The 15,138-nt window shown below is 49.2% G+C and overlaps 1 protein-coding gene across 2 annotated transcripts in view; it reads left to right on the plus strand.

Moving 5' to 3' along the window:
• MTOR (mechanistic target of rapamycin kinase) overlaps positions 1 to 15,138 on the plus strand; it is a 113,081-nt gene that overhangs the window by 11,870 nt on the left and 86,073 nt on the right. For both annotated transcript variants that reach the window (XM_043992307.1, XM_043992308.1), the window contains exons 10-19: positions 663 to 791; positions 1,358 to 1,602; positions 2,875 to 3,090; positions 6,273 to 6,478; positions 9,498 to 9,620; positions 10,355 to 10,444; positions 10,590 to 10,682; positions 12,645 to 12,779; positions 13,325 to 13,454; positions 14,780 to 15,030. In XM_043992307.1, coding sequence (XP_043848242.1) covers positions 663 to 791; positions 1,358 to 1,602; positions 2,875 to 3,090; positions 6,273 to 6,478; positions 9,498 to 9,620; positions 10,355 to 10,444; positions 10,590 to 10,682; positions 12,645 to 12,779; positions 13,325 to 13,454; positions 14,780 to 15,030 — 1,618 coding nt within the window. The remainder of the gene's footprint in view (positions 1 to 662; positions 792 to 1,357; positions 1,603 to 2,874; positions 3,091 to 6,272; positions 6,479 to 9,497; positions 9,621 to 10,354; positions 10,445 to 10,589; positions 10,683 to 12,644; positions 12,780 to 13,324; positions 13,455 to 14,779; positions 15,031 to 15,138) is intronic.

The raw sequence follows: 15,138 nt of genomic DNA on the forward strand, positions 1-15,138 counted from the left end.
GCATTAGTGTGCCCAGGGTGTCTATGAGGAGCCATCCAATAGAAGTTCTCTCAGCTCAGGGGCTTGTTCAGGATGTGATAGGGTGACTAACATCAAGTAGACCTGTCCAGAGGTGAAATAGGCAACCCCCACTCAGGGCTGGATGGCCGCTTGCCCAGGGGTTGTGGGATGGCTTCCGGTTCATTCTGTTCTGAGAGGTGGGCTGGGGCAGCTCTCTGACTTCCGAGAGCTCTCCCACCTCCATTGTCTTGTCAGGCTCTGGCTGTAGGCCAGGTGGCCGAGTTTGAGCCACTCGGCGGATCCAGGCCTAGGGAAGGGAAGTCTGCTCCAGCAGCCAGGGCACTGCTGTCCCATTCCCTGCTTTCTCACTGACTTTCTGAGTCACCGTGGATGAGTCAGTCAGTGTCCCAGACTTAGCATGCCTCTCTGAGAACTGGGGAATATGATCTTTGGCATGCTTAAGAAAGGAGACAGGGAGGACCCAGAGGAGCAAATCAGAGGCGGCCTTCAGGCTTGGGCTTGCTTCTCTAAACAGTGACCCAGACGCCGGGGGCCGGCACCTGGATGTCCTCCCGGCGTCAGCCCTGGGAGCAATCCTGAGCTTGGGAGTGAGGCAAGCCGCTCACTCCCTTCAAGCGGGCCATTGCTGTCTTTCCTTGCAGGCGGCAGAAGGCCATTCAGGTGGATGCCACGGTGTTCACCTGCATCAGCATGTTGGCCCGAGCGATGGGGCCAGGCATCCAGCAGGACATCAAGGAGCTTCTAGAGCCCATGCTGGCCGTGGGCCTGAGGTATGTGTGCAGAGGGGCTTCTGTGGGGCCCAAGCGGGCAGGACCTCCACGTGGAGGCCTCCGCTTCAAGTGGCTGCCGGGGTAAAGCCTGCCTTGGGCCAGTAGCTTCGGCTTCCCAAACCCTATGGGGCTCATCTGCCCAGGAAGCCTAACGTTTGTCCGTCTCCGGTTGCATATGAGGACTAAGTGACAAAGGAAGCTGTTCCCATTGTGGTGATACCAAGCACAAGCACAGGAGTGGGCTTTCCAGGTGGTGCTTGCTTTTTTCTTTTTCTCTTTTTTTTGTGGGGCAATGAGGGTTAAGTGACTTGCCCAGGGTCACACAGCTAGTAAGTGTCAAGTGTCTAAGGCCGGATTTGAACTCAGGTCCTCCTGAATCCAGGGCTAGTGCTTGATCCACTGTGCCACCTAGCTGCCCCTGGGTGGTGCTTTCTAAACCCAGACCAAGAGTCCAGGGAGAATCTACCCCGCCTGAAGGAAGGGCAGTGGCAGTGACCAGGGAAGGGCAGGCTGTGGAGCTGCATCCCCAGCTCTGGCCCAGCCCAGTCCCCACCTTCTCTCCTCAGCCCTGCCCTGACCGCTGTGCTCTATGACCTGAGCCGGCAGATCCCACAGCTGAAGAAAGACATCCAGGACGGCCTGCTCAAGATGCTGTCCCTCGTCCTCATGCACAAACCCCTCCGGCACCCAGGGATGCCCAAGGGCCTGGCCCACCAGCTGGCCTCCCCCAGCCTCACCAGCCTCCCAGAGGCCAGTGATGTGGGCAGCATCACCCTTGCCCTCCGCACCCTCGGTAGCTTTGAATTTGAAGGTAAGAGACTAAAGCCGACAGCGGGACTGGGAGCCACAGGTCAGAATACAGGCTGTGCTGAAGCTTTGGGGAGGAACTGAGCTTTATGTTTTGTAGCTGATTGAGCTTTAAGAGTATGAAATTAGGGGGTGTTGCCAGAGGCATAACTGAAGATCATTGAGGTTGCGAAAGCTTTTTCCTGTACCCTATGCACATATTCCTAAGGTTTTTTTTGTTTCCCCATGCCAAATGTCTCGGTTGGGCATTGCTGTGGAGCAGCATGTGACAGGATAAGAAGCTGTGATGATGCCCCATGGCAGCTTGCCCACAGAGCTGCCTGTTTAACGGTACTTCAGTCCAGTGGCTCTGTGAGGTTTATCTGCCAGCAGGGACAGTACCTTGGGCACTTCCCCTTCTGGAGGCTGCTGGTTACTGAGAGTTGGGGATTCTTTAGGCTTTATTGACCATCAAATAATGACATCCCAGGGCTCTGATGAGCCCTTGCAATGCACCAGGGAGATGTTTCAGGACAAGCAAGCAGGCTCGTGAAACGTGGGCTCTGGGTGGCTGGGCATGGCTCACGGCTCCCTGAGAAGCAGCTTGTGCTCAAGCCATCTTTCTGGGGCTCCCTTACTATCCCTGCCCAGCTCACCTTGCTGGACTCCCAGGCTTGTATAGTTTGGGGGTATTTGGTATCCTCAAAGGATCCCAAAGTTTTTGATCACCCTACCTGGGAAAATACAGAGCAAGCAGAGCTGAACTGAACTCATTTAATTGGAGGGTGCTGGGGGCGGGGAATTGTTTCCCATCCTTCCTTTCTCTTCTTACATGCCAGCCTGTCCACTCAGACCAAAGCCACATTTAGTTTTCCCCTCCTAGAAAGAGAATTGTCAGTCACTAAACATTTGTTAAGTGCCTGCTATGTGCCAGACACTGCTAGGCACTGGGGACACAAGAAAGGGCAAAAAAACATTCTCTGACCTGTCCACAGTCTGATAGGAAAGACAGCATGTAAACCACTTATATGTGGACAAGCTTACATCCAGGTTAAATATAGTCCATAATGACGAGGAGAACTCTAGCATTAAGGGGGGGGGGGGGGAACGATGGTTCCTAGAGAAAGTAGGGAGGGTTTTAGCTGGGACATGATGCAAGCCAAGAGGTGGAGCCTGGGGAGGGTATGACCTCTGTCTTCTTGAAAACTGCTGCCAAGTGAGAGGTCCAGCCAGCCAGCTGCAGGGGGGTTGAAATGCCAACCAGCGTCTGCCGTTTTCCCTCCCTCTGTGCGCCCAGGCCACTCTCTGACCCAGTTTGTCCGCCATTGTGCCGATCATTTTCTGAACAGCGAGCACAAGGAGATCCGCATGGAGGCGGCCCGCACCTGCTCCCGCCTGCTCACGCCTTCCATCCACCTCATCAGCGGCCACGCTCACGTGGTCAGCCAGACGGCGGTGCAGGTTGTGGCCGATGTGCTCAGCAAATTGCTCGTGGTTGGAATAACAGACCCAGGTAAAGTTTAATTGCAGAATGGGAGTTTGGAGTGGGGAAGAAGCTGTGCCTTTAAGAACCTAGGAGCATTTCCAGGACTTTAAGGAGCTGCTTGCCCTTTGTTCTGTGTGAGGTGCTATCAATCTAGTCCCTGCCTTCCAAGAGTTTACTGTCTATCTCCTCCTGTTCATCCTCCTGTCATCCTGATACACGTGTTGTTATGCTTACACATAGAGAAACTTTTAAATCAAGCCAATCTGCATTCTTTGACTACTCAGCAATTCAGACTGCCAAAGTGCCCTGAATTTTGAGTCAAGATCTCGAATTGGGTCCCAGTTCTGCTTTGACTTATGTGACCAGGGGCACATCACTCAACCTCTGTAGGATAACATCCTTTGTTATCCTTTGTAACAATGAGACTGTTGCACTAAATGCTTGCTAAGGTCTCTTCTAGTGCCATGCTTTTATTATTTATTTTTTTATAAAAGTATTTTATTATTTTCCAGTTACATGTAGAGATAGTTTTCAAAATTTGTTTTTATAAGATTTCTAGTTTCAAATTTTTTTCCCTCCCTCCCCAAGACAGCAAGTAATCTGATATAGGTTATATATGTACAATCACATTAAACATATTTCTGCATTAGTCATGCTGTGAAAGAAGAATCAGAGCAAAAAGGAAAAACCTCAAAGAACAACAACAGCACCAAAAACAAAAGAAACAGTAGGGTTCAATGTGCATCCATATTTCACAGTTCTTTTTTTTTTTCTGGATTTGGAAGGCATTTTCCATCATGAGTCCTTTGGAACTATCTTGGACCATTGTATTGCTGAGAAGAATCAAGTCTATCACAGTTGATAAACACATGATGTTGGTGATACTGTGTACAATGTTCTCCTGGTTCTGCTCATCACTCATCATCAGTTCATGAAAGTCCTTTCAGGTTTCTCTTAAGTCTGCCTGCTCATTGTTTCTTACAGTACAGTAGTATTCCATTACATTCATATACCACAACTTGTTCAGCCATTCCCCAATTGATAGATAACTCCTCAATTTCCAATTCCTGGCCACCACAAAAAGACCAGCTCTAAATATTTTTGTACATGTGGGTCCTTTTCCCTTTTTTATGATCTCTTTGGGAAAAAGACCTAATAGTGTTATTGCTGGGTCAAAGGGTATGCACAGCTTTATAGCTCTGTGGGCATAATTCCAAATTGCTCTCCAGAATGGTTGGATCAGTTCACAGCTCCACCAACAAAGCATTAGTGTTCCAATTTTTCCACAGCTTCTCCAACATTATTTTCCTTTTGTCATATTAGCCAATCCGATAATTGTCAGGTGGTACCTCAGAGTTGTTTTAATTTGCATCTCTCTAATCAATAGTGATTTAGAGCATTTTTTCATATGGCAATAGATAGTTTTGATTTCTTCATCAGAAAACTGCCTGTTAATATCCTTTGACCATTTCTCAATTGGGGAATGAATTGGATTCTTTTTTTTCTTTTTTTTTTCTTTAAGTGAGGTAATTGGGGTTAAGTGACTTGCCCAGGGTCACACAGCTATTAAGTGTTAAGTGTCTGAGGCCGGATTTGAACTCAGGTACTCCTGACTCCAGGGCTGGTGCTCTATCTACTGCACCATCTAGCTGCCCTGACATGACTTGGATTCTTATAAATTTGATTTAGTTCCTGATATATTTTAGAAATGAGGCCTTTATCAGAAGTATTGGCTATAAAAATTGTTTCCCAGCTTTCTGCCTCCTTTCTAATTTTGGCTGCATTGCTTCTGTTTGTACAAAACCTTTTTAATTTAATGTAATCAAAATCATCCATTTTGCATTTCATAATATTCTCTGCACCTGTGCTTTTATAACTGACATAATGAAAGCTTTCTATGGCTGTCATTGTTCTTCTCTCCAACTTCATGGCTATTGGCCTTGTAGAGAAAAAGATGGAATTGCTCTTTAGAAATGCAGTGTTGCTCTTAAGTAGGCCAGAGTCTTCTCTCCTAAGGGAAGAAATTGCCTCTATCCATCCTTGAAGGTGAAATAATAATTCTTTCCAGAGGTTTTGAACTTGGCAGCTCCAGCCAGTCCTGGCTGGGTTGTCCTTTGTGCTTAAAGTCAATCTGTCTTTGATTTCATTACATTCCCTTTTATTTCATCTGGCAGAAGAGAATCCATAGGGCCAAATGAGAGAAGGCTATCAGGAGCTTTCTTAGCTGGGCTGGTGGTAATAGGCACTGGATTTAGAAAGATACTGGAGGGGCTCACGGGGCTTCAAGCCTGGGTAGCTGAGGTTGAGGTCAACCCCATCCTTCAGGTCACTTGGATTTGTAAGTGGCTCTTTGACTCTCCTTTCTTCCCCATCGATGGCCCAGGTCCAGTCAGCTACTAAGTCTTGTGGATTCTGCCTCCAGAATACTTCTCCCCTCTGTGTCCTTTCCTTACCTCCCCAGGAGCCTCATTCAGGCCTTCACTGCCTGTCACCTGAATGATTGCAATAGCCTGCTGCTTGGCCTTCTGCTTCCTCTCGGACTCCTGGAGTCATCCTCCGCTGGGTTGTAAATTAGAACCACATTTAGAATTTTAAATAACACATGAGAGAGTTCTGCCCAGGTCACTGGCCTACTCACTGCCCTCTTCAGTAACTCCCTCCTGCTCCCAGGTCAGGCAGCAAACTCTGGTCTGTCATTGAAAGCCTTTCTCTGTCCAGCTCCCTGTCCAGCCTGAACCACATCCTACCTCTTCATGCCTTACGCTCCAACCAAACTGCTCTGCTTGCTGTTCCCCAAACTCAGTGTGCCATCTCTCCTCTCCAAGCCTTTGCCCAGGCTGTCTCTCACACCTGGAATGTCTTCCTCACTCCTGCCTCTAAGAGTCCTTCAAGGTTTGGCCCACTTATTACCTTATTTTTTTTTTTTCCACTTGTTACCTTTTAAGCAAGTCTTTCTTTATCCCAGTTCTTAATGCTTCCTCGTTCCTGACATTACTTTGTATAAACTGATCTCTGTACATAATGTGTCCCCCCAGCAGATGGGAAGCTCCTTGAAGGCAGGAACTGTTTTGTAAGTTTTTCGTTTTTGTATCCTCAGTACCTGACATTTAGTTAGCACTTACTAAGTGTCTGTGGAATTTACTGACTTGAAAGAGGCGGGATTGAGTAGAGGGACATGTGATCAAGCTCCTTCTTCCTTGCCCTTCTAGACCCTGACATCCGTTACTGTGTCTTGGCCTCCCTGGATGAGCGCTTTGATGCTCACTTGGCCCAGGCGGAGAACCTGCAGGCCCTGTTTGTGGCCCTGAATGACCAGGTGTTTGAGATCCGGGAGCTGGCCATCTGCACCGTGGGCCGCCTCAGCAGCATGAACCCTGCCTTTGTCATGCCTTTCCTGAGGAAGATGCTCATTCAGGTAAAGGGCCTGGCCGTCAAAGCTGGCAGAGGGGAAGGATAGGACTCAGGGTCCGCAGCCCATCAGGGAAGCGTGAGAGAGCTTTTAAAAAAGTACCGAACCTGCTTGACTGGAAAGTGGTTTAACCTTTTTGTGATTTAGGGGATTAGGACAAGCAAGGATGGGCTGAGACCTGCTTTGTTGGAGGGCACTCTCCAATCAGGGAGGAGTCACCTAGTAAGCTAGGCCTGCAACCCAGTGGTTTGTTTCAATGATGCTTTGATTAATTGCCCTTATTAAGGGTTCTAAGAGCTGACACTTATACCTGGCTTTTAGCAGTTCTTTTTTTTTTTTTTTTTTTTTTTTTTTTAGTGAGGCAATTGTGGTTAAGCGACTTGCCCAGGGTCACACAGCTAGTAAGTGTCAAGTGTCTGAGGCCAGATTTGAACTCAGGTACTCCTGAATCCAGGGCCAGTGCTCTATCCACTGCACCATCTAGCTGCCTCAAAGTAAATTCAACATCTTTTTTTTTTTTTTTTGGCAGGGCTATGGGGGTTAAGTGACTTGCCCAGGGTCACACAGCTAGTAAGTGTCAAGTGTCTGAGGCTGGATTTGAACTCAGGTATTCCTGAATCCAGGGCCAGTGCTTTATCCACTGCACTACCTAGCTCCCCCACTTTTAGCAGTTCTTAACCTCATTGGCTGTCTGGCAAAGGCTCTGGACCCCATCTCAGAAGGATGTTTTGAAATGTATACAATACAGAGAATTACAAAGGAAACCAGTTCTATCGCAATATGGCTATCAATATTTTTTTAAAAACAAGGTCACAGAAATCAGTCAGCTTGCATTTATTGTGGACCTACTGTATCCAGGCATTGTGCTAGGCACAGGGCTTACACAAAAAGACAAAAGGGAGCCCCTGCTCCCCAGGAGCTCCCAGTCTGAAAGGAGAAATTACGTGCAAACAGCTCTGTGCTCACAAGAGAAATTGGAGCTGCTCGGCCATGAGATGGCACTGGCGTTAAGAGGATCAGCAAAGGCTTCTCAAAGGAGGCTGGCAGGGAAAGATGAGATGGGGCAGCATTCCCGGCATGGGGGACAGCCAGAGGAAGTGCTTGGAGCCAGGGGCCAGGGTTGCTGGAGGGCAGGAAGGGGTAAGAAGGTGAGCAGATGGCCCGGAGGCAGCTTGTGATGGGCTTCAAAAGCAGGGGAAGAACTCTTTAGTAGTTTACAAAACTACATGTCTAATGCCATTGGGAACTCCCTGTAGCGTTGCACAGGAGGTACTACTGCTCCCCCACTTTTCATAGGAAGAAACAGGCCCCAGATTATCCTGGATTACACAGCCTGTGCGTGTTGCAGCCTGGATTTGGGTACTGGTCTTCCTGACTCTAAAGCGGCACATAAGATGTCCTATAAATTCCTGCCTCTCTGTTGCTTCGAGGGTTTAGTTTAAAATGAGCTGGCTTAATGAGCACGTTGTGTTACGCTAACAGCCCCATTGAGAACAGCTGATTTCAGGTTTTTTTAAAAGTTTGCCATTGAGCTCTTTTGTAGGTGCTAGAGATAGACAGTAAAAAACCCTGCAGTCCTTGCCCTCTCAGAGCTTACCCTCTCCTTGGAGAAGGCGACCAGCTGGTCTAAGTAGCAACTGTAAATCCAGGTAGATGTGCCTGGAAGAAGGCACAGAGGCACGTGTGACTGGGAAGATAGGCAGGCTTCCTGGAAGAAGTGGCATGGTACATTGCTAAAGCAGTGCCTTCCATAGCTCAGGCTAGAGAATGGAGGCAGGCCAGTTTTCTAGCGCCCTGAACTTTATTCCTCGAAGGGCCTAACTTAAGGGATACAAATTTTGAGCCATCTTTGGGCCAGCTGTGATAAGCATTGCCCTGTTTCAGTACACTGTGCAGAGCGGGCACCATTTGACTTTTTCTCTGTACCTCAGAGAATTATTGCTCAGAATCCCAGATTGTACAGTGATGAGCCCAGGGATCCCCGGTTGTGTCCCCAAGAGCTCCTGAGGATAGAAGGACGCTGTGGGGAGAATGCAGGATGGGCTGTCGGAAGACATGGGCTTCCATCCAGGCCTCAGGACTTGCTACCTGTCTGACTTTGGTCAGGTCACTTGACTGCGGGGGCTTCACTTCCCTGCTCTGTAAAATGGGGGGGGGGGGTGGCCATGTGATGGCCCACCCTGGTGGGGGCCCTTTCAGCTTAATGCATCTTCTTTTTCCTCCATGTCACCTCTTCTCCCTACTCCACCTAGTGTGTCTGCCACCAGCAGTCACCCTCTTCCTTTTGCTGCCATTACCTGTGAAACAGGACAAGGAGCAGCCTAGTCCATTGAGTCAGTATCCTTCCATTTATGCACAGACACTGAACCTTTAGGCATCGCCTACAGATAGCTGGCCTCCTCTCCTGGGGAGCTGCCAGTGCTCTTTCTCATTGCTACAGAGGCTTGGCTTCCAGAGCAACCACCCAGAGGGTTGTGGGAGTGAATCAGCCTTTACTTTGTGATGTTTAAATGGACACCACTCCAGATGGTTTCTGATTTACATCTGCTTTTGCCCCCGTGCGTGATAGGCCAAGAAAACCCTCCTGATTTTTGCAGCCACATTTTGAATCTCTAGGTGTGATCAAAAGGGTTAGGCAGGCTTCTTTCCAGAGTGCCCGAGCTCGGACCCAGTGAGCCATTTGCTGGGCAGCGCCCATCCTTTTCAGATGGCAGTCTTGTTGTAGCCTCTCCTCCAAGAGAGTCCTCCATTCCTCATTGTTGCAGAGCATTGCCCACCCCTGCTGTGGCTACTTGTCCAGCAGTCAAAGTTCAGTGACATTAGACCGCCCTTTGGGAACAAATGGCTATGGAAGAGGAGGTGTCAGGCAGGTTTCTCTCCCCGTCCCAGCTAGTTAGAGGCCGCTCTAAAGGTTTCCGATGACCTTTGGTACCCCTGTCTGAATCCTGTTTGCCCCTGCTATCTCTCTGAGGAATGCCTTTCTAGAATGTCCTTTGTCATAACAAAACGCCATCCTTTCCTTCAGATTTTGACTGAGCTAGAACACAGCGGAGTTGGAAGAATCAAAGAGCAGAGCGCCCGGATGCTGGGGCACTTGGTTTCCAATGCCCCCCGGCTCATTCGTCCCTACATGGAGCCCATTCTGAAGGTAGAGGAGACCTGGGCAGTGCTTGCCTGTGTCTTGCTGTGGAAGCTTGCTTGTTTGTGCTGATGTGGTTCATGCCCACTATGGGGGAATTGATTTCAGTCAGTGTTGAATGGTAGTGAGCTGTCTAATCTCTGCTGTCACGATCAAGGGGGCAAGGTTCAGGTCAGAAATGCACACACACACACACACACACACACACACACTTGACTCTCCTTGCCCCACAGAAAACAAAACAACCAACCAACCAGAAATACACACACACTGGCTATGTGACCTCAGACAGGGCATAGTGCCCCAGGCCACTGTCTAAGGGCCACGCATTGGTAGATGGAGTTTCCCCAACAGGAAATGGATTTTGGTCCTCAAATAGAATAATACTCAAGTCCACCAAACCCCAAGACATGGGGGGAGCAGGGCCAGAAATAGTTACTAAATTTGTGCCTTGAGTCTGTTCAAATGGCACGGACTATTTCATAACACTTAAATCTATGCAAGTTACCATCCAAATATAACTTATAAGAAAGAGGGCCAATATTGTCACATCCTATTACCCTCAGCTCTCACTTAGGTTCAGAAGGTCCATGTTCCAGATAGACGCTCCTAGGAAGCCATGAAAAAAGTCGACACAATTGGGTTGGTCTTTTAGGAAGTGGCTTTCAAGTATAAATGGATATGAGGAAGATGTTCTCTTGGGTGGATAGTAATCAGCCTGCCTTTTCTCCTGTCTCCCCTAGGCTTTAATTCTGAAGCTGAAAGATCCGGACCCTGACCCAAACCCTGGGGTGATCAATAATGTCTTAGCTACCATAGGAGAACTGGCCCAGGTAAGGGTGCCGTGCTTCTTCTACCCGGTGGAAGAGCAGGGTTCCTTCTCTGAGGGTGTGGAAGCACGTCTCCAAGCCTGCTCCTGTTGTCAATGTGTACAGGACTTTGATGGAAGCCCCCTCCCTCCTCTCTCTCTCCCTGCAGGTGAGTGGCCTGGAAATGCGGAAATGGGTCGATGAGCTCTTTATCATCATTATGGACATGCTGCAGGACTCCTCTCTGCTTGCCAAGAGACAGGCCAGTACTTCTGTTCTTTGGCCCCATGGGGAAGGGAAGGGATAAGGCCCTGGGACCAGCGTTGATGGGCGGCCTGAGGACAGGCCTTTTTAAACAGTGTCTCCCTTTCTTTGTGACCTCATCAGTTCCCCTACGGTCAGTACACACCTCCTCTGGGTCAGGCAGCTGCTGATGTGAGAGATACAAGCACAAAGAGGGAAACATTCTAGTGGAAGAGACAACATAGACAAACAAATACAAACATACTGAGGAAACTCCACAGGGCTCCCAATGGCCTCTGGGGTTTGGTGTCTAGGAGGTGCCACAGTGTCCCCTGGAGCTCTGGGCCTGCCCCCTCCCTAGCTGCGACCCTGCAAAGTGGGAAGATAATGATAGCCCCTGACTGCCAGGAGCATTGTGAGGATCCCATGGGATCATATTTGGAAAGTTCTTGGCATAGTGCCCTGCACATAGGAGGTGCTTGATGAAGGCTGAGTTCCTTCCCTCCCCATCACTCCCCTTCATGCAGCCTGTGTTCTAGGTTCACTGGCTTCAGCCCTCCCATTTCCCCCTCCTGGCCTAGCAGGCACTCCTTCCTAAGCTTGGAATCCCCACTCTGTATCCCTAGCAGGCTGCCCTTCCTTAGATAAGCATGCACATACATACCTTTGTCTTTCCAGCTTAAGTTTTCCCTGTAGTGCACAAGGTCCTGAGGGCAGGGACTCTTATTCTTTTGGTCTTTATTCCCAGGGACTTGCAAATGTTAGGCCATTAATAAATGCTTGTTGAATTGGTTCCCTTTGGGTTCAATCAAGATGACCTTCCCAGTGCCGCTTTCTCTATATTTAATGAATGTTAGAAGCCCCAGGTCACAGCCCAAGCAGTGTTGTCTACACCTCCTCTCAGTCTCTAATGTCAGCCCATCTGGTCTGTCCAGAGGACACTCTCTAGGGAGACCACAGTCCGTCCCCAGGCTCTCCTCCACACTGACTCAGCAGACCACAGATAGGATGAGAGGGCAGCTAGCTGGACAGCTCGACCCTTCCTCAGCTACCAGAGTGAGAGTCCTGAGGAAGTCACATCTGGAAAGATGGCTCTCCTGCCCCAATGTCCCCTTTTCTTCCTCTTGGCACACTGGAGTTCTGGGGCTTAGAGAAGGGAACACTTAGGTATTTGGTTTTCAAATATTTGAAGGCTTGTCTTATAGAGGAGGGCTGGCTAGAGCTGTCCAGAAAGTGGTTTGGGGCCCCAGGGAGGACTATGGCTCTTCTAGGGGTGGCTACATTTGGGACAGGATCCACCTCCAGGTTGAGTGGGCTTCATGCTCACCGTGCTCTGGGACCTGTTGGTTGGTGCCATGTTGGGGAAGCCCTTTGAGAGGAGGGGCCAGCTCGTTTGGGGCTTCATATCCTTGGTGCCAGCACCCTGCTTGGCACGCAGTAGCTACTGAATAGATACATGGTGATTGGCCTGTGCCCAGCCTTCCTTCATTCCTGGCTACCTGATGTTGGAATCACCCTTAGAACCTTTCCTTTCTGGATCTGCTTTAGCCACAGTCTGCTTTCTCCTTGAATTTAGAGTTCTTTCTTATCTTCCCTCGTTTGTTTGTGTGGTGTGTTTTTTGCAGGGCAATGAGGGTTAAGTGACTTGCCCAGGGTCACACAACTAGTAAGTGTCAAGTGTCTGAGGCTGGATTTGAACTCAGGTCCTCCTGAAACCAGGGCCGGGGCTTTATCCACTGTGCCACCTAGCTGCCCTTCTTCCCTTGTTTTTAAGGTTGTGGAAGCAGATTTCAGGTCCTGCAACAAAAGTTTTTTAATGGCAGCAGTGAGAGAAAAGTCCAGCATGCTTTTTCCTTGTTTGTGGTTAACCAGCTTTTTAACTTGCCTGGACTTAGGGGACCCACTTCCTGGTTTAGTAAAAGCCACTCTGTTCCCTTGGTTCTCCAAAGACTTGACTTGTTGGTTTTTGCTTCTGGTCCAGGTAGCACTGTGGACCCTGGGGCAGCTGGTGGCCAGCACCGGCTACGTGGTGGAGCCCTACAGGAAATACCCGACCCTGCTGGAGGTGCTGCTGAACTTTCTGAAGACTGAGCAGAACCAGGGCACCCGAAGGGAGGTAGGAAGCTTCTTGGCTCTTCGTGGAGAAGGAAGAGAGGAGGAAATCTGCAGCATTTGCTGCCTTTCTGTGATCACAGGAGCCTAGATTGAGAACAGATCAGGGCCTAGAGGTCATCTGGTCCAACCCCTTCATTCACTAGATAAGGAAACTGAAGTTCAGAGAGGTTGTGACTCTCCCTGGGTCTCTCATCTCTCCCTCCTCCCATCCAGTGTTTCCCATAACATCATGCTGCGATTGCATGTAGCTAGCTGCTCCTCAGAATGATGATAGCAACAGCACTTAGGTTTGTAAAGCACTGGACATATATCCTCACAGCCACTCTGGGAGGCAAGCGCTCTAGCTGTGACCCTGAGGCTTAGGCGGTCTCACAGCTGGTAAGCCTCTGAAAACCCAGGGTTTCCTGACTCCAGGTCCAGTGCCAATGCCTCTCTGCCTAAGAAAGGACTTCACTGGCAGGGCACCTGGAAAGAACGTGAGGGCAGTGGTTTGTCTGTGGCAGCAGCAGGCTGGGGGCTAGTTTACTTTTCCCCTTCCTCACTCAGGCTATCCGCGTGTTGGGGCTTTTGGGTGCTTTGGATCCCTACAAGCACAAAGTGAACATCGGCATGATCGACCAGTCTCGGGATGCTTCTGCCGTCAGCTTATCTGAGTCCAAATCCAGCCAGGATTCCTGTAAGTGGAAGGGAGAGTTAAGCCTGCTGGTCCCTGAACTCTAAAGCTTGGGCAGTGTGTCGTGTAGCCCTCAACAGTATTAGGGCATTTAGCTATTTTTGAAGGAAAAGTCAGTTCCACCTGCTAGTCAGTATGAAGTTTGCTGTGTTCTGGCGAGCCAGTGTATGCATTCATTCATCAAACAACTAGCTATTGAGGGCTTGTTCTCTGCGAGGCCCTCGGGGAGGTAGAAGGGGAGAGCAAAGAAACAATTCCAGGCCTCTCGAGCTTCTAGTCTGATGGGGGGAGGGGGAGGGGGAGAAGACCGCACTTCCTCTAGGCTCTTTTCTAGAGCTCGGAGATTCATAAGCTGTTTGTTCTTAATTCTCAGAGCAGTTATGGGAGGGAGAGAGATGTTGGCATCTTCTCCAGCGTTTCCTTGATATAATTCATTCCCACAACACTCCTAGGAGGTAGAGTTCAGAATTTGTTCCCTGTTTTGAAAGATAGATTTGGCCCTGGATTTCTCAGAAAGCCAGTAATACACCCAGACCCAGCGCTCTTTTATTTCCACTAAGTACTAGATCCATTAGCCTTCACTGCCTTTCGCAAGGGTATTTTTGTCCCCACAGTGGGCGATATTTGTCCTTGCCTCTGACAGCCACTCCAGGGACCCCTTCCTCACCAGTGAAACAAGCCTTTACCTCTTAACTTAGGTTGAAGAGATTCAATCTCCCATTCCTTTCTCTGGCCCAGAAAGACGCTTTAGTCAGTGATCTCATGCTCTTGGCTCCGTGGCAGATCCAAGTCACTGGGAAGAGAAAGCTCAGGATCTACTCTTGCCTACATCTGTCCCCAATCCCTCATCTTCCTGCCAGCTTGAGTCTTGATTCCTCTCAGGCCCCTGTTAAATCACAGGCCTTCTCCTTAAGATCCTGATTTTTCTGGTCAGGTATAATTTTCTATTAACTCAGCCAAATTCCCCAGGGGTTTGAGGGCCAAGCAGCTGTTGAACAGACGTTTGTTTAAATGAATCCACTAAATTTCAATTACTTTCATTTGGGAAAGTAGTTATTTTTATTGGTTGCTTCAGCTGCTAAGATGCTGACAATAGCCATAAGAAGTGAAGTCAGATGCATACCGTTATAAGCAGACTTTGGGGGTCTTGTTGTTTGGGCAATGGAGGAAGGGCCCTCTTCCCATGCTGATGGTGGTTCTTAGCACATTGCTGTATTCTTCATGATGTTAGAAGGGAAGAAAGGTGTGAGAAAGAACAGCTCGCCCAGGCCTACCCACCCTCCCCTGAGTCACTGTATTTAGATGCCTGCCTTTTTGGCTTTTCCCAGCTGACTACAGTACTAGTGAAATGCTGGTGAACATGGGCAACCTGCCCCTCGATGAATTCTACCCAGCCGTGTCGATGGTGGCACTGATGAGGATCTTCCGAGACCAGTCCCTCTCTCACCATCATACCATGGTTGTTCAGGCCATCACCTTCATCTTCAAGTCCCTGGGGCTCAAGTGTGTCCAGTTCCTGCCCCAGGTCATGCCCACATTCCTCAATGTGATCCGGGTCTGCGATGGTGCCATCCGGGAAGTAAGTAAGCAAGGGAACGTCTGTCTCCCTGGCACCTCTTTTCCTGTCAGCTGTTGTCCCCTCTGGCTCCTGCTGGGGTTTTGTCTCCCTCCATTCATTCCGGCTTTG

The sequence above is a fragment of the Dromiciops gliroides genome, chromosome 3, assembly GCF_019393635.1.
Source record: "Dromiciops gliroides isolate mDroGli1 chromosome 3, mDroGli1.pri, whole genome shotgun sequence".
Classification (NCBI taxonomy): Eukaryota; Metazoa; Chordata; class Mammalia; order Microbiotheria; family Microbiotheriidae; genus Dromiciops; species Dromiciops gliroides.